Raw genomic sequence first — 19,288 nt, forward strand, 5'->3', positions numbered from 1 at the left:
ACACACTTAGGATTTCGAAAAAAATGACCACAAGCCTGTGAACAATAATACGTAGATTCAATCCTCATCGAAAACTACAAGGAGATGCATAGTATCTCCCAACGTATTGGAAGTTATGGAAGAGCTCCAGCACAAGTTGAATTATGGAGACATTGTAATTGGCACGATGGAAGCTCGATCAGAATTTCCGATTATCGTGGCCGTGTTTGGATCTATCTAATGATGACTGGAGGAGGTACTGTGGCAGCAGTACAGGAAGAGTTCTCCTCTTATTCAGCATGGTATTGAGCAACCTGTGTCTTCTGCTACTTGCCGTTAGTTTGGGTCTTGAGTTGACGATATTGGTGAGCAAAAGCATCATTTTCCTGCCCAGAACTCCAGCATCCAACCATTGGGATAAATAAAAGGTTCCATGGCAACGTAGCGTATTTGTTAAATGAAGAATTTCCAACATCCACAATTAAATCCGTGAAATGGGGAAAGGGAAGGACCTGACAGAGTCTGACGGAGAACAATTTGCTCTGTTAGGAAGGCCAGCATCTCACAACCGCACGCATCGTTGCTTGTTCAAGGATCGTCATAGTGAAGGTGTGACAGAATGGTCCGAAGAAGCTAACACAACCACCACTGCGGGTACCAGTCGAAGTGAACGGCGATTGGCACGTATTGTCCTGGACACCAGACGACTCACGAAACGTTTCCGAGCATATCAACTAGCGGACTGGCTGTCATTGACACCTCTGCCTACAGTGAGAAAAGTTACCAGCAGACCACTTTGTCAGAGACAGTAACTGTCCCGTGTACTTAAAAGCCAAAAGAACAGATTATGGGAACTCTTTGTAAATATAAAGATTCTAGCACAGCATAATGCACAACGGGCAATTGCAGTCACTGCGCAACTAAAGAAAAAGGTAGACGAGGACAACCTTGACATCCTCTTCCTCCAGGAACCCTACACACACAAGAAAGAGGATACCCACTCACGTACAAAATTGTACAACATAACGGCAACACCCCTGGGCTGCCCTGGTCGTCTGCAACCCTGACCTCACGGTTACTAAAATAACCCACTTTTGCAACGAATGGGCTGCCTGTGCCCAGATCATCTCTCCATTGGAGAATTTTATGCTATACTGCCGACCCGGCGAAGATATTCTCCCTGCAAAATGTCCTCCACGCGCTCCCTAATACTAAAATAATCGTCTGTGCAGATGCAAACTGCAGGTCACCAGCCTGGCACAGTACAACTCCCGATCGACGAGGAACTGCCAATGGACATCGCCTGGAAGAATTCCTGACCAACAGCAGCTTCACAGTATTGAATCAGCCAAATAATCTACCGACCTTCTCAAGTACTCTTTGGGAGTCGACAATAGACATAAGCCTAGCCACTCGCTCCACAGCAGGATACATATCCTCATGGAAGGTCAGAGAGGGCTGGACAAAATCTGACCATAGAGTAATAACTTTCCAGATGCACCGTGCCCTCAATAGACCACCCACACCAATCCTCAACAGATTTGCTATAGCCAAGGCAAACTGGGAACAATTTCGGGAGGCACTGACATACTCTGTTGAAGCATTCGACAGCACAAACCTCACCCCAGACCAGCGTGCTATAGTAAGTCTAATCACAGAGGCTTCAAACATAGCTATAAAAAGAAAGAAAACATCCGCAGGTTCAGTCCCATGGTGGTGCCCTGAGCTTCAGAGACTGCGGAATGAAGTAAAAGCTTCCAGAGAGCGAGAAGATCCTGGCCGGCGGCAGAGGTAGAAGTCCTCAGACAACAATACCGTGAGGTCAGAAACAAATACACAGCCCTGATAAGAAACCGGAAAAAATGTTCATGGGAGACACTAGTCTCAACAACAGGAAATAAGGATCCTTGGGGGGGGGGGGTTGTATACAAAGTGGCAACTAATAAATTACCAAAAGGAGAAGTAATATCTTCGCCCCTGATCCCCATTAAACACACTCTCGCTTCGGCATTGTTTCGGACCAAAGCTTGCTTGCTTTATATGGTGACTGTGTATCCAAATGACATTTCAACAACACGCCCTTGTCGCCAGCCCCGCATTATACTAGAATAATTCAAGGATCATGTGATCCCCCAGACACCAAATTCCATCGAACATTTGTGGCGGTCTCGATGCCATGCCAGGTCAAGCGTTTATCACGGCGAAAGTTAGCCCAACCCGCTATTAGTGAGATGGTCATAATGCTTTGGCTCATTAGTGTATTATACGAACCACACTCTTGTTGTAGTAAGATTTAAGGAGCATCGGCGACTAAGACCAAATTTCTCCGCGTATATTGTCTGTAAACTGCGTGTTCTGAGATCGATTTCTGCTTGCTGGAGGAAAAACCATTCTACCCTCGCCCGAGATCGACTAACTCTGCCACGTTGTGAAAAAGGCCCATTAAAATTCCTCACTTCATCGACGGGACTCGAACTGAAGTCTTTTCCACCATTTGGGGAGAACGGGCAATTCTACCAACTTGAAAGGATGAAACACGGGCACTTTCTCTTCAACACCGATAATCAAGGCAATAGATGCCGAAACAAGAAAAGCGTGGGAGTCTGCAACTGTCAGATTTTTCTAGAACTACCAACTCGAAGAAGTCAAAATACCCAATGACCTGCACGGAGAGAATAATGGTCACAGAAGAAATACTGAGACATCTAAACCAGCTAGTTGAAAGCTTCTCCAGGTACTGGGAAAATCGGAATGCAACACGCAATAAAACCAAGGACCAGAAGAAAAACTTCCAGTCCCTCCAGCAAAAGATTCTAGACACCAGGGAAAATTAAAGAAAACAACGCCTGTACCTCAGGATTCTGCTGCAGTCATAGGAGGGCTAACCAGTCAACATGCAAATCATACTGGAAAATACCTAAGCTACTTTTCCAGAAGGCATTTTGGTGGAAAATAACATGCTTACAAGGTCAAAAACTGTACAAATGGAACAACGCAGCCAACAAGACTTGTCCTTTCTGCTTAACAGAGGAGGGAGTTCTATACCTCAATTAAGGACATCCTGACAGCAAAGAAGAAGCTCCTGTTGCTCACTGTTCTAGAGATCAGGTACCACATCTGATAATAGAAGAGGAGAACAGTGCACGAGGGTAGAAGCGTCACTGCTCTGCAAGTCAAGATGATCTACATTTTTTAATACAGAACTCGTTGGAGAAGACTGGGTCAGAAGAAAGTGGTACCTACCAAAGGCATTATATTTTTATTTTGAGAGCTTATAGATAGGGTGATCAGTAAGAATTTCTATAATTGATAATAATATAAAATGAAATAATTTTAATAATTAGTGCGCCATTCGGATTTGATTTTTTTACTTCAGCCAATATCAAAGTTGAAATCATTTATTTAAAAAATTATTTATTCAAGTAACTTTTCACACTACCAATCATTTAATCGGCCATTTTATTTACAATCCGTTTTCTTTTGAAAGCCATTTAAGCAATCACAACGAGGATTTTTTCTCCTTCAATAGCTCTTTTAGTTTCTTGGTCTCAGTTCTTTGAATAAATGAATTCCTGATTGGTTTGTGCTTCAGAAAGTTAAAGCGCAATTGCCCTTAAGCCTGTTAGCTAATTATTTAATTACGTGTCGGGTAATCTGATTAGATCTAGGCGATTATTTGATGGCTTCTTTAATTACATGTACCGTGCAAAAAAGAAAACTATCACAGCATCCGAGATTCCTCTTTGGTGGCGCCATCTATCGTGAATACTGGAAAACATCATTCAAAAAATAGAGAACATAATAATGTTTATTAATCTCGTAACCAAAATTCGCAAAATCCATTAATCTTGCTCAATCTGCAACTTAATAAAAATAATTACACTAAAATGACTAAAAGTGCAATTAATATTGATAATATGCTAAATAATACGTAATACTATTCAATTTTTATTAACTGAACATTCTCACACGACATAGGAGTTCTGTTGCATGTGGCGCCATCTATCGACATTCATTATAAACAGTGAAAAAATTCCTAAAAATATTAATTTTTAGCATATAAAAGTCAAGAATCATAAAAATAATAAGTCTACGTCCTTAGCCAAGTAAATGTGATTAATATTTATCCTTTAAGGGAAATTATTACCTTTAGATCCTGAATCCTGTCTCTTTTAAAGATAATCTTGTACAGTTAATACACGCAATACACCTATGTTGTACAGAAAAGTTACAATTTCAGGGGGAACCTTGCTTTTCATTTTTAGCATCTCCTTGTAGATTAGTTAAAATAGGATATAAAACCACCTGAACAAAAATATCTTGATCTCGTTAATAATTATTAATCTAAACAATAATTATTATCTCTGAGAACATTTTAAATTCGTCAGGAAATTACTTGTAATGTTCAAAAGCACCGCGAACCAATTAAACCTTTATTTCTGTATATATAATAAACAAAAGTGTTGTCCCAGCTAACAAAAGCCCTGTCGATCAATACATCCTTTCAAGTCTTTTTAATAAGGGAAACAGAGATGCGTTTTAAAAAGGACTTATCATTGTGTGTGACGTAAATGAATTCTGATAAGGGCCTTTCATAAAAGGTTAACCAGGTGTGAAAGTATGCTAATATTTTCAATACACGGAGGAGTTTCTTTTAATTAAGCGAACTATACAGAGGCTGAGAGATGCATATAATAGGAAAGGGGTTCTCTGAGGTTAAGAAAAAACTCTTAATATTTTCCTTAGCCTTAAAAAAGTCTTAGATAAAGATAGTGACAAGTAGACTCTTATTAACAGCACACAATGTGACTTTTCACCTCTCCTAATAAATGAATGGGCATCACACGCACCAAGGTGAAATTAATGAAAATTTCTCCTTTGAGTAGAGACCATAAACCTCATTAGAATAGGAGTTAAATTTATTCTAAAATACTCTAATAACTTATGGCTGAAAAGGTAGCGATAGAAAGCAAACCACATGAAATCAATGGGTCTATCAAGCTTAGATTAATATTAATAAAGATAAATTCCTTGTTTCTCTCCAGATATCAGCATCAAAAACAACAACGGACTAATGATTACTATGTCAACTGCCACTGAGAATTATTAATATATTCCCTGAATCTGGGTTTTAGTTCTTAGTACTTTTTGTGTTTTAAATATCCTTCGTCCCCGAAGATGACTAGGTAAGTTCAACGCTTGAAACGTTTAAAGTCAGTCTATTTCTAAAATATTTAAAAGTTGCCAGTTCCCATCCATTCAAATAAATATAAGAATTCTTTGCTTAAATGTGTGTTTCTGAAAAATGTACAAAGAAAAACAGCAGAATCTTCGCGTGTTACCCATTTCTCATCTTGAATTATGTTCCGAAATACAATTATAAAAGTTTACTCATAGAGAAAATTGAGAAATCGCATTATTCATATAGCTCATGAAAAATAAATGAAACCAAACTCGAAAAAGCCTTCTTCTAATGAACTATAAAATAATATTTGCCATCAGAAATGAGATCCTTAATATTTAATGTCTTTTTATGAAAAATATGAAAGTTCATTCACAGGCACATCGGTATATAATCAAAACATGATTACCAATTTTGGTTTTAGCAGGAATTGGAAAATTCTTTTATTTAAGCGAGAAAAAAAAAAACAATTTTTTTTCTTCTATTATAATAAGACTCCTTATATAGCAAAAAAAATTATATTGTACTGGTTGCCCTACTCTATGTCAAAATAAAATTATCTTTATGGTGAATAATGCACTCTTTAAAATAAATAAATTTTTATTTCTGTTAAAAATTAATTTATATTACATTTTATTTAAAATTATCATGACGTATCTAGGCCACTAAAGGGAGTGGTTATTAATTTATTTCATTAAATCCCTCAGCTTTTAACTACAATTACTCTTAACCTCTCTTCTTTCACTTAGTATCCGATTCTTATGTTAACATATCAAAACAAGAAATATGAATTCGTGTTCAGTTGCCATTATGCAAATAAGTGTACCCCTTCATCCTTCGCAACTCCTCAAAAAGGCTTAACTCTTATTTTTTAAAGAAGTCTAAGACATGGATTTAGAAAACACCCAAGAAATATGACCTCTCATTTGAAATTGTAATATTTTCTTATCTGCGAAGTTGATGTACCTTTAAAAACAAATCTTGCGCAGGATATCCGCCTTAAACTCTCCACCAACACATAAGCGATTGAAGAAAGGCTAAATATAACTCTTTTGGAATGTTCGCGTCATTTTATATTCATAAAATTTCGCTTATATTCGCACAAAACAAAGGAACTCGTCGTATTTATCAAGCGAAATCACATTCTGGACAGACGTTGCGGTTTCTTAAAGAGGAATTTTCCCATTAGGAGTTTAATAGTCCCAATCTTTATAAAAAATAATCAAGCAGCTACAGAGAGAGGTTGTCAGTTATAGATTATGTTCATTAAAAGGAAAAAACCCTTAACACAAAAGCGAACGAGCAACAAGAGACTTTTTATCAGAATCCTCCGAGATCCTTGAATAAAAACTCATTTGCATAAATAGTTTCGATAAATCTCAAGTGATTTACATAAATTGCAATATAAAGCGTTTTCATTTCTTTGTGGAAAACACTCTTTCAAATAACAAATAATTTGATATTTAAAAAAATGGTAGTGTTTGAGAGAGAGAGAGAGAGAGAAAAAAAAAATTGTAAGAAAAATTTAGGATAATGAATTAACTTTCCACCAGGCGGCAGCACAAGTAATCCTCAATTAGAAGTTTTTTATTTAATATTATAAAATGCTTTTTCTTTCTCTCACTCAACAAACGCACGAAGCTATTATTCAGAAAAATACTTTACCAAAGGCTGCGAGCTGTTGAAGTAATAATGCCAAGCACATTGTCACAATTGTACACAAGGTGGCAGCACCAGTTGCCTCACGCAGGACAGTCTGCTCCCGATAGGGCTGAGCCATGTTCGGAACATGCAGAACAGCACCTGTAAATACACACAAACCATTAAAATCTAAGAGCGAGAGAATAGAATTGTGGGAGAGAAAACGAAAAAAAAAAAAAATCCACCATACTGTGTGTGTGTGTGCGCGCGCGTGTGTTTACAAAGGCAAGCGGACAAGTGGAAGTGCAAGAGAAATCCCTTAATTTCATGCGCAGTTCCCCCGTGGCAGAGTTTCGCTCAGTTCATCTGTACCTATCGGTTACCTAGCAACGCACCATCCAATCGGAGAGAAGTTTTGGGACCTGGTGAGCCCCGACCTGTTTCTCCCTTTGCTTCAATCATGCGGTACATCTTGGAATGATTTCGGTAAGCGATACCGATCAGCCGTTCTACATCGAAATCGTTCTCCTCCCCCTCCCCCCTGCCTTAATTCTGCTGCTCCCTGATCAGTCAGGCCTGCAGCAAAGAATAACATTTACAAAGTTAAAAAAAAATAAATAAACAAACCACCAGCGAAAAGGGAAAACATTCTCAACACGTCGGTAAGGCCAAATTCTGCAGGACCCCTCCCTCAGTCTTATGATTAAGATTCATGAAAATAGTTTTTTTCTTCATATTTAACGTATAATAAGTCATAAAACAATAAAATAAAATAAAACAATGTCATAAAATACTCCTTTAGAAAAAAATTTAAACGAATTACCAGTACATATTTTACTCCAACACGTGCTGGTTATCTGAGAAATAATCCCATAGGTAGATGGCGCTAATGTTCTTTAGTGTCATTTTTCTTCCTTTCTCCCATTCACAAAAATAAAGAGAAGCGGTCTGATCAGATCAAATCAAATTCATTCATCATCTTCACAGCGTCTGTTAATGTGCAAGTTTGCGTGGTTTTAGGATCGCATTTATTTCAATTTTGGGAATGAAACAAAAAAAATGGGACGCCGGAAGTTGAAATACTGATTTAAAATTATTAATTTTGAAATATTGAGATTAAATGAACAAATCACATATTTTTGATTATTTTACAATTGCAGCGAATCAGTAAAGTTTCAAATTTTATTATTTAAAACTATGCTTAAATAAAAATGCCAATTTTGAATCATTTAAACAAAGCTTGAATTGAAATGTCAGTTTCAACAATCCTGAGTTGAAGTGTTAATATCAACAATGAAAGCAAGTCCCCAGTCGAAATGTTCAATTAAACAATCCTGAGTGTCGATTTCAACAATGAAAGCAACTCCCGAGTCGAAGTTTTCAATTGCAACAATTAAAACAATCCTGAGTGTCAATCTCAACAATGAAAGCAAGTGCTCAGTTCAAACGTCAATTTCAAAAATTAAAATTGAATTTCTACAATGAAAGCAAGTCCTGAGTCGAAATATTCAACTCACGATTGTTTTAATTCTTGAAATTGACACGAACTCAGGACTTCAACCCATTGTTGAATTATACACCGAAACTCAGGACTTTCTTTCATTGTTGAAACTGACACTTCAATTGATGTCTTGCTTTTATTTTTGAAATTTATATTTAAACTGAGGACTTGCTTTCATTGTTGAAATTCTACTCAGGATTGTTTTAATTCTTGAAATTTACATTTAAACTCAGGACTTGCTTTCATTATTGAATCTGACACATCAACCCATTGTTGAAATTGACATTTCAATTGCTTTTATTGTTGAAATTTATATTTAAACTCAGGACTTCCTTTCATTGTTCACACTGACACGTCAAGCCATTGCTTCCTCTCATTGTTGAAATTCAACTCACCATTGTTTTAATTCTTGAAATTGACACTTAAACTCAGGACTTGCTTTCATTGTTGAAATTGGCACTCAGGATTATTTTAATTGTTAAAATTGAATATTTCAACTCAGGACTTGCTTTCATTGTCAAACTTCAATAATTATAACAATCCTGAGTGTCAATTTTAACAAAGAAAGTCCCGAGTCAGTGTTCAATTTCAACAATTAAAACAATCCTGAGTGTTAATTTCAACAATTAAAGCAAGATCTCAGTTGAAATGTCAATTTCAACAATGACAGGGTTGAAGCGTCAATTTCAATAATTAAAGCAAATCCTGGGTTTAAGTGTTGATTTCAAAAATTAAAACAATCGTGAGCTGAATTTCAACAATGAAAGCAAGTGTCGATTTCAAGAAATAAAACAATCCTGAGTGTCAATTTCAACAGTGAAAACAAATTCTGAGTTGAACTGTTCATTTCAACAATTAAAACAAAGCCTAAGCTGAAATTTCAGTGTCAATAAAGCATGAATTTAAATTTAAAACTTTAAATCTTTAGCAATAAAAAATTAAAAAAAAAAAGAAACCACAATAATACTTTTATCCACCGCACTTTTCACCGATACGAGAGTACATTTTTCAAAGTACCCTAATTAATTTTTCTGCTGCACCCCAAACTACTTCACAGAAGTGTCTATCATAAGCGACATAAAAAAATATGCAAATTGAGTTTAATAAAAGTAAATATCCTTCAGTGCAGGTTTAAATTACAAACAAGACTTCCAAAATGGAAGATAAACAAAAACACGTACAATTACATCTGAAAAGTCTGCAGGTTTAAGCAAGTTACAGAAACAAACGAACAAAGCCAACAATGAAGTGAGTGAAACTCATTGTTGGAGAAGACGAATTCTAATATCGAACAGCTTCGGGTAAACAAACCACTGCCTTTTAAACCACTCTGATTAATTAATAAAGCCCACCATTAATTTCTAGCTAATTATTTTATCAGGATACTTTCTGTAACGTTAATTCAGCAGTAATGACTTAAAATAGGCGGGCACAAATGGATAATTCGATACAGGAGTAAGCAGACGATTTGTGCGCGTGAATTTATGCCTTTCCGTCTAAATAAATTGAGCGGGAAAACGAATTCCGAATATACATAATTCATATAAACACAAACACGTCATTTAAGCGGAAATGTAGGCAGCTGGCGCACAATTAGAGATTCCATACGAGTTATCATTATTCGGTAAAAGGGCCGGCTCCAATTTAAATGATTGCGATCTTAGTTTATCAACAAAAGTTGTGTGACCCCTCCCAAAAGTCTGGATTCAGGAGCAAGTGAGACTTTTTATTCTCCCAAACTGTTTCCCCTAGCAATCGGGATCAGATATTTACAACTTTGTGTCCCAAAACCACGACTTTTTTCTTCTGGTGCCCATAAGAATCAAATAAAACATATATGCAATTAAATAATAGTTTTACGTTACTTATCGACTTATTCGCCCTCTGGTGAGCAGACGAATAAGTTTAATTTTACTTCGAAAATCCGCAAAATGCTTATATGAAAGAAAGAGGGAAAGAAAACATTCTTTCATGTTGAGTGATTGATAAATGAATACCAAAGGTTATGACCTACCATCCGTCATCCTGAGGGATCGTTTTTTTTTTATTTTCTTTTTTGAATTAGAATGAATAGGAATACAATTTGGGATATAAAAATTCAATGACGTTTGCTCTTCCTTTAGAAACATTTTTTTTTCTTTAAATTGCTGATACTGGGATGTAATTCCACAAACTGTGGCTATTATAACCACTATGAGGGCTTAGGGGAGGAAATTTATGTCCCAGCCAATAAATTTCCATACATTTGTAAACTCATCATACACTACGTTACAACAAGTATTGGAACACCAAGAGACGTATAAGTGGTTAAACTGTTTTAATATATGATTACTTGAGGGCAGTGTTGATGAAATCATCATCCCCCCCCCCGGAAGTGTGTTAAGCACATACATCATGTCTAGCAGACCGAGCCCAGCCTTACAATCGGACTGAAAAGATAATTCATTGCGTTGGAAGCCATATACCATCTGACAGCAATTCAGAACAAGTGTTACACCGGATTCCACCCACACTTGATCTCATGAAATTTTCAACTGCTTTCAGACCTGGTTAAATCTCATATTCTTTTATCTACAATAAATTCAGTTGATGGAAGAACTGTTTTCTTTTGTTTATCGTACGGTGTCCCACGAGGTTCCCTTTTGGGTCCTTTGCTATTTTATTATTTACATTGTTTTGTCTCTTCCATTACGATGTGGAGTCCAAACTATTCGACGAACGATTATTTAAGAATTTATAAAACCATTTATTGTTATGATGAATGTGCTGTCTCAACTTTACTGAGTTCATTTTTCTTTCTTTCTTAAACAAGTGGATTATGTTATCTTATCTGGTTACAGTATTTTAAGATATAGAAACACTTGTAATTAAGTTTGATTTTAAAGGAGACCGAATGTAAACGCAAGTGTAAACAATAGCTGGAAATGATTACGTGAAAAGGTTAATATCGGCAATGCCTCGAAATCCTATGATTACACACCAGTAGCCTTACAATGCTCATGTATGTATTCTTCAGATGAAGAAGTCAAGATACCGATGAGTGAACAATATTTTTCAGAGGAATATAGTCAAAAGAGATGAACGATTCTATTATAGAATGTTCAGCTTTCAAATTCTAAAGAAACAAAGGATGATATTCCCAAGTGGGTTCTCATCATTCCTAAAATGTTCTACGCAACAGGAATTCCAAAATACTCCTACATGGAAGGAGCAAGTGTCTCTGAGTAGGTGGAGATTGAAACTACATTCAACCTCCCCCCCCCATTTCATTTTAAAGACTTGGCAAACCACTCTTAGAATTACCAGTTATTACATCCAGTTGGAGTTTCTCTTCCAACTGATTAAACCTCAGAAGAATTTAAGATACAAATCCAAAGATAGTGTATGAATATTCTACACTCACTGGCCAAAAAATTAGAAACCTTTTGCAATTGTCGTTAACAGGTAACTAAACGTAGACATGCAAGTTGTCACGTGGTATGACCCTAAGTTTCTTGGGATCAGATAAATACTGTACGCTTTCTTTCATCAATTATTATGGGTGCATTCCCAGGTAAATGTACAGTAATGTACAAATGAAGAGGCGTCAAAATTTAGGAAGAGGAAAGGTGAGGTATTAGAAATTTCTTTTTCGTAGATTCTTCGTAGCTACCATTAGGTTTAGTGGCTCATATTACCCAGCGTGCCTCTGTTTAGTAGACGAAGGGATTCAGTGATTGATGAATAAGAAACGAAGGACAAAATCTTCTATCATCCGTCATGCTCGACAGTCCTCTTTGATATTATTGTCTGCTACTTTGAAATCTTCGATCTCTCTTCTTCTTTTTCTTGAATTAGCAGCAATAGTCAGTGCATTTGACGCATGATCAGACTTTAATGACGTATATATGTATCTGAATTGCACTTTTTTTTTTTTTTTTTTTCACTGATGACCTAAAAGACCATCTCGAATGTCTTCCCTACCCTTCCTTCCTTAGTTCCCTTAACTTTATAGTTAGATAAAGATATCGGCTATAATTCAAATGAATCAGAACTCACAGAAGTAGAACCCCACTTACATCTCGGAAAAAATCTTAATAAATTACAAATATTGCAGAGAAATTTAGTCTATAATAGATATTAAATTTAAACAAGATACTCATTTGGGTCAACGGAAGTTGCATGACGTAGTACAAAAACTTCCGGTCTCTACGTCAATGCAACATTCTGCGCATGTGCTGAAAAGAGTTTTAGAAAATTTTTCATATTTACTCGTATATCAGTTGGAAAATAAACAAGAATTAAAAATATATATTTTTTAAAGGAGTTATAATAATATTAGAATTTCTCCTCTGATAAATTTGGGTGTTTAATGCGATATTTATTATTGATACATAAATCTAAATAGATTAAATACAGTATTTAGTATTTAAAACTTTAAATACCAAATATTATAAATACAAGATATCAAGAACTTCCGGTCTCTACGTCATGCAACATTCTGCGCATGTGTTGAAAAGAGTAATGACTGATCTCGTTAATCTGTAAAGACTAATCAATTAAAAATATAGAAATTAATTCCATAATGGGATTTTGAATAAATACGATAATTATATAATTTTTTGAAAATTTATTATATTTATCAGTATATCCGTTGGAAAATAAACAAGAAATTAAAAAGATAATTATTTTTCCAGAAACCTCCAAACTGCGCATGTACAGGAAAGCGCAATGAAGGTTTATTTTGTTGGAATTAGAGTTAATTGTTTAAAATAATTTATAATAATATTAGAATTTCTCCTCAGAAAAAAGTTGGTGTTTAATGCGATATTTATTATTGATACAGAAATCTAAATAGATTAAATACAGTATTTAGAACTTAAAATACCAAATAACAAGAACTTCCGGTCTCTACGTCATGCAACATTCTGCGCATGTGTTGAAAAGAGTAATGGCTAATCTCCTTAATCTGTAAAGACTGCAATTAGTTAAAAATATAAAAATTAATTCCATAATGGGATTTTGAATAAATACGATAATTATTTGATTTTTAGAAAATTTATTATATTTATCAGTATATTCGTTGGAAGATAAACAAGAAATTAAAAAGATAATTATTTTTCCAGAAACCTCCACAAACTGCGCATGTACAGGAAAGCGCAATGGAGGCTTATTTTGTCAGAAATTAAAGTTATTTGTTTAAAATAGTTTATAATAATATTAAACTTTCTCTTCTGATAAAATTTGGTGTTTAATGCGATATTTATTATTAATACAGAAATCTAAATAGATTAAATACAGTATTTAGAACTTAAAATACTAGATACAAGAACTTCCGGTTTCTACGTCACGCAACATCCTGCGCATGTGCTGAAAAGAGAAATGACTAATCTCCTTATTCTGTAATCAAATATAGAAATTAATTCGATAATGGGATTTTGAATAAATATGATAATTATTTGATTTTTAGAAAACTTATGACATATCCTTTGGACAATAAACAAGAAATTAAAAAGATAATAATTTTTTTTAAATTATTTTTCCAAAAAAACCTTCGAACTCTAAATACTACATTAACTGTGCATGTAGAGAAAAGACAATGGAGAGAAGAGAAGAAGAGAGAAAGCACAATGGAGGTTTATTTTATTCGTAAATAAAGAGTTATTTCTTTAAAACAATTTATAATAATATCAGAATTTCTCCTCAAATAAAATTTGGGTTTAATACGTATTTATTATTGATACAAAAATCTAAATACTTTAAAGGCAATATTTAGTATTTAAAGGCTGGATTTTTTTGAGATTGTGTCACGTGACTGATTTTGCATTTCCTGTTAAGGAGATAAATATTAAATTCCCAAAACTAATAAACTATCGTGATAAGCCTGCCTAGGCGACATATTTTAATGTTATCGCACTTCTGCATGCTGGAAGTTTCTCCTTTTTTTAATTCCTAAAGTAGTCCAAAACTTTTTCAATGTTATTCCTATGGTTAATTCAATTTGGTAGTTACAGCGAAAGAAAATCTTCCTTCAGTGAACTCCCCCCCCCCTTCTTGAGTATCTCAATCATCAGCAGGCCCTAACTGGTTTTAATACGCTGTCAATTCCGATCTTTTTCTTGCTTCTAACCGCGTCTTATCGCCCAGACTTCGAACGTCGAAAGAGATTTCATTACCTCGATGTCAACAGCAACTTGCGAGTGGTCTTTTTGCCTTCATATTCCACCAACGCAGCCTTCATTCTCTCCCCAGCAACCCCCTCCTTACTTCCATCTAACATAGTACTTTAAACGCTGTCAGGGTGGAATCTTAATCAGGGGGGGCTTTCAAACACACCGGGAGAAATGTGATCAGCTTTTGTCGTGAGTTAGAAATGTTCTTCGCACGATACCATTAAAAGACCCATTTCTATTGTTCTTTTTTTAGATGAAAGGTTTCAATCAGGGGGTGTATCGACAAGGGAATTCTTTTCCGGTAGGAATGTTATTTTACATTAACTAGTGTCCCTCTCCTTTCAAACTATGCTATATCTTTGTTGAAATATGGTTTCTTTACCTGCATACGCTCGTTGGTAAAAAAGATTGGAAAACTTTTGCAGTTGGCGTCAACAGATAATTAAATCTACGCAGGCTTCGTAGTCGATCCACTTATGTGGAAGAGAGGTGTAGGAGCCACAATCTCAAAAGTATATTAGAAGAAAAGCATCAATTGAGAATGTCTGACACAGGTTGGAAAGCGCAGTTCCCTACCAACTCCAATACAGCAGCTGACAAATAACCATAGAGGAATTCTCAAATCTGGAGCTAATCTCCCTCAGACACTTAGTGGAGGTCCCATGCGCAATGTATGGGACCACATCCATTTTTCAATCCACTGCAGGGTGAAGGCCTCTCCAGCAACTTTCCAGTTTCTTCTGTTTTGTGCAATGACCATCCATTTACTACCGACGAACTCGTGAATTTAATCTACCCATCTCCGTTGTTGTCTTCCAGGTTTTCTTTTAGTTCCACTTGGGTACCCATCTGTCATCGTGCCCTGTCCAAGTCCATTTCAGTTCTTTAGTTTTGATAAGTACTGGACCTACTAGAAACCATTTTGACATACAACTCCAAGAGGCTGGAACTTAATATTTTTTATTCCATAGTTCTCTTTATAATGTGTAGAGGGAGCCAGTAGGAAAGATGGCCGCCATATCCGAAACAACACTATAATTTGCCATCTCCCTGAAATACAGAGTTTTCTATCACAGACAAAGGTTGCCTACAAAAGCTATCTGTTTCAAATGTCCCTATTTATTTCTCCAAAATAAAAACGAAGATCCATATTTAAGAAGGGCCTTCAAAAGTCGATCAAACCTTTGCGCCCTTGGACAGGCCCGTTCTCATTTATTTTCATGAGATGGAGTTGGAGTGAGGTATTTGTAACCCCGGTGCCACTTTTATCGGAGCTCCTGCGCTATCTACACTCTCTTGAAGAGCTCGGAAATGATGTCATATTTTTAGAATGACACCAGATAACCCGAAGGCAGCGAACACCAACTGAACCTTCGATGAAAGGAAGGAATAAGTTTGCTTCTTTGAACAGAGGTGATATTTCTCAGCTCAGGATGCAGGTAGCTAAAGGAACTGCCACTTTCCTATCACATATCTAGCTTAGGCTGATTACACTCTTATTTTCTTAGAATTAATCGAATAAAACAGTCTGGTAGGGAGCTGTTTTCTTCGACCCCACCGTTATATTCAATAAAATAACGTTTCTTCGTTTCCTTCTCTCTCTCTCTGCACCATAACCCTACATCTTATCTTCCATATTAATGTTGACATGAATTTGCCGTTCTTGTAGAACTGTATTTCTTAACTGTCACCTTAAGAATAATTACATTATCGAGTTAAGCAGCGAACGATGTCATAAAAAAGGTCATTACTCCGCAGCAGCGATTTTCTTTGTGCTTCTAGGCTGTTTAAAAAACTTCGGGAGTTTCTTAAAGAGTCGAGGAAAGAAAGAAAGAAAATAAGTTGCGGTGTATATTTAAGGCCTGCAACACGAATTATGAATTACAAATAGGATCGAGCAATCTATAACAGTTGTAGGGGAAAAAAAAAAAGAAATAGTACAAGGCTTTTGTGATCTGTATATCCCACACTGCATTTCGATCGATATGTTAATATTTGAATGGCTGTGTGGATTTTCTTTATTATGAAATAATTTATTCAAGTAAAGTTTAAAAATAGTGCAATACCAAGCCAACTCACTGTACTGAATAATCGCGGCTGCTACACAAAAGCATCTGCTACCTTACTTTCCAAACAGCCCTCATATATACAGAATACCTAGGAAAAAATTAATAAGGATATACCCTGACAGACTACAGTGTATCCATCCTGTTCTTCCAACAGGGAGCTGTGTCAACAGGACAGAACTGTAAAGTACTCCATCAGAGAACGAATTCAACTTACTACGATAGCCTTTCCAATCACCAGATCCACATCCAATTTTCAACAAGAGTGGAAAGCAGTTGACTGAATATGAATCGGAATCCCTGTGGTACGCTTTGAACACTTGGTTGAGTCCAGGCTCTTTTGAAACCACTGGCTATTACGTAGGTGTACCTAATAAAGTGCGTATTCGGTGTATAAGAGAGACATTCCAGTTGAACTATGGGGTATTTTCAAGATATTCATCGTTGAAGCCATTAGTGCATTCATTCCATTAAGGAGATTGTATATGAGGGAGATGGAAGAGGAATTTGGAGAGCTTAAGAAAACAGAAAAAGGCAGCATGAAATTGCATATTAATGGACAAAACAACAGATTTTCCGGGGAGAAAAAGCTTGTTATCTACTCCAGAGACCGACTAACTCAGCTACGAAGTGATAAAGCCCATAAAAGTTCCTCCCGTCGTTGACAGGATTCAAACTCTGGTCTCTTCATATCGGTGTGGGTAGGAGAAAGTTTATAACCATTCTGCTATCCTCGAAGACACCCTGCCAGCAGCCATCCACCATTCTTCTAACTATCTGTGTTGGATTCTACAGAAAGAAGAGGAGAAGAAAATATTGGAAGGATATTTTCATATAATAACTCAATATTTCCATCGGCTGTTGCCAAAGCGTGTTTCTCCATCATGTATTCATTTGAGTTTGCTTCTACAAAAAGCTGTTGAGAAAAATGTAATGGGCAAAAAGTAGAATTCTTTTTAGTTATCCCAAGGTGCCTTGTACGTACAATACTGTTCAGTTTTAAGCCTTGGAAAAAATATTTGGCAACCCTTAAACATGACTTGGTGTAGTGGGATTTGTAATGTTTATTCCTCGTCGCAATTTTTTTTTACAAGTTTGTTTTAACGCGACTTTTAATTAGCATGTGCGTTGTTTAGATTCTGTGTTATAATTAACGAACTACCGAGTGTCCCAGAATCTCCCCTGATCTAGGTTTGGTAATTTCAATTATTTTTATACAAAATTGAAGGTTTTTAATTGACTTTCAAATTGCATTACCCAAATTTAAAAATGGGAAAAACTTAAATCAGTTAATTAGATTGTATTACATTGAGAATTATTGGGGGGAAAACCTATCCAGTGTTAATTTGATGCACTTGAGTAAACAGACTGCTTTAATCGGAAAAGCAAAAGTTCCTCACCCAACACTTACATAATCAGTATGTCTAAATATATAGATATACTACCCATAAAAAAGTTTCTGGTAACACGTCCATTTCAAATCGAAGCAGTGCCATTGCTTCTATAAACTACCAGTGTCATTTAGCAACTATGACGTACTCCACCATTTGAATTACCGATAATTGGCTTCACCCAGTGTTCCAAAAAGTTAAAATCGGCATTTGCGTGGGCCAATCCACTGTTGTCCATGAACCATTCTCCAGCAGCACCGATGGTATAGCTTGAGGCATTATCCTATTGAAACAAACATGGGTCTATAGCAAAGAAATTACACATCAGAAGGAGCGTGGACCATGTTGTACTATCCTTCCGCTTCATGTGAAACAATCACCCCACATCCTCCAAACGTCATTGTCTGCACAGTGCACTCCGGAAGCGATTTTCTTCAGTTATCCTGCAGACCTACACCTGCCCATCTGATTCGTTGCTCCATGGACCCGATTTCAGCTGCTCTGGACCAATTACGTTGTTAATTGCACTACGCAAGGCAAGACCGATGATTACGGTTCGTGATCTTTGACTTATGAGCACCAACTGTCTTATAAACACTGTGGAGATCCATACAGACCTGAACCTCATGATTCCTTTAATTTTTCGTTTATGTTTTGAAGGGATTGTTGGTATTCCTTTGCGTTGTCAGTGCTGCTGCACGCTTCCATTTCATAATGACATCTCCGAAGGTCGACTTTGGATGGTATAGGCTGTCAGCAACTGTGATATCCAACAACAACACCCCTTTCGAAATCAATCAGCTCCATTATGTGCCATGACAAGAATAGCTAACTTTTGTGGCTCATTAAGATTAACCTTGCATGAGTTACTAGTTTATCCAGGAAGGTGTCCGGATGCTTTTTGGAGGATACTGTAAAACCCATCATACTTATATTTTATGCCTCTGTTTTACTTTAGCAACTGTGATCCCATGAAGCATACGGTTTCACATATACCAAGAATTTATATCTCACCACTTTCTGGATGCAGTAAGAATCGAGTTCCCAACGTCTTAAAGGCATATGTTAATAAATAGCTTTCTAATATTTTAAATGAAATCCAGATAGACTTAACTTCAGTGTAGTATCAACAACATCACCTTACTGGGGTTTGGAGATAATAGGGCTGAGTAGCGAAGTCTTAACTTGTCATGCAGTAAGGAACAATGCAACTGCAATACCTTTCCAAGCTAAATAGATTAAGCAGCGCATAAATCAAATTGTGAATGACAACTTGCCGGGTGAACTAATCCCAATCTCTTGAAAAGCTGAGAGTAGAACAGAATTAAAAGCTCTACAACCGTTTAGTGAAATATTATCGTACTCGCCCAGCTTGA

At 36.2% G+C, this 19,288-nt stretch overlaps 1 protein-coding gene across 2 annotated transcripts in view; it reads right to left on the reverse strand.

The window, feature by feature from the left end:
* Positions 1–19,288, reverse strand: part of LOC150081394 (cubilin-like) — a 196,386-nt gene that overhangs the window by 76,292 nt on the left and 100,806 nt on the right. For both annotated transcript variants that reach the window (XM_090379777.1, XM_090379776.1), the window contains exon 3: positions 6,827–6,964. In XM_090379777.1, the coding sequence (XP_090235903.1) occupies positions 6,827–6,941 (115 nt within the window). In that variant the 5' untranslated portion in view covers positions 6,942–6,964. The remainder of the gene's footprint in view (positions 1–6,826; positions 6,965–19,288) is intronic.

The sequence above is a fragment of the Mastigoproctus giganteus genome, chromosome 8 (genome assembly GCF_048544385.1).
Source record: "Mastigoproctus giganteus isolate SK-2022 chromosome 8, ASM4854438v1, whole genome shotgun sequence".
Lineage (NCBI taxonomy): Eukaryota > Metazoa > Arthropoda > Arachnida > Uropygi > Thelyphonidae > Mastigoproctus > Mastigoproctus giganteus.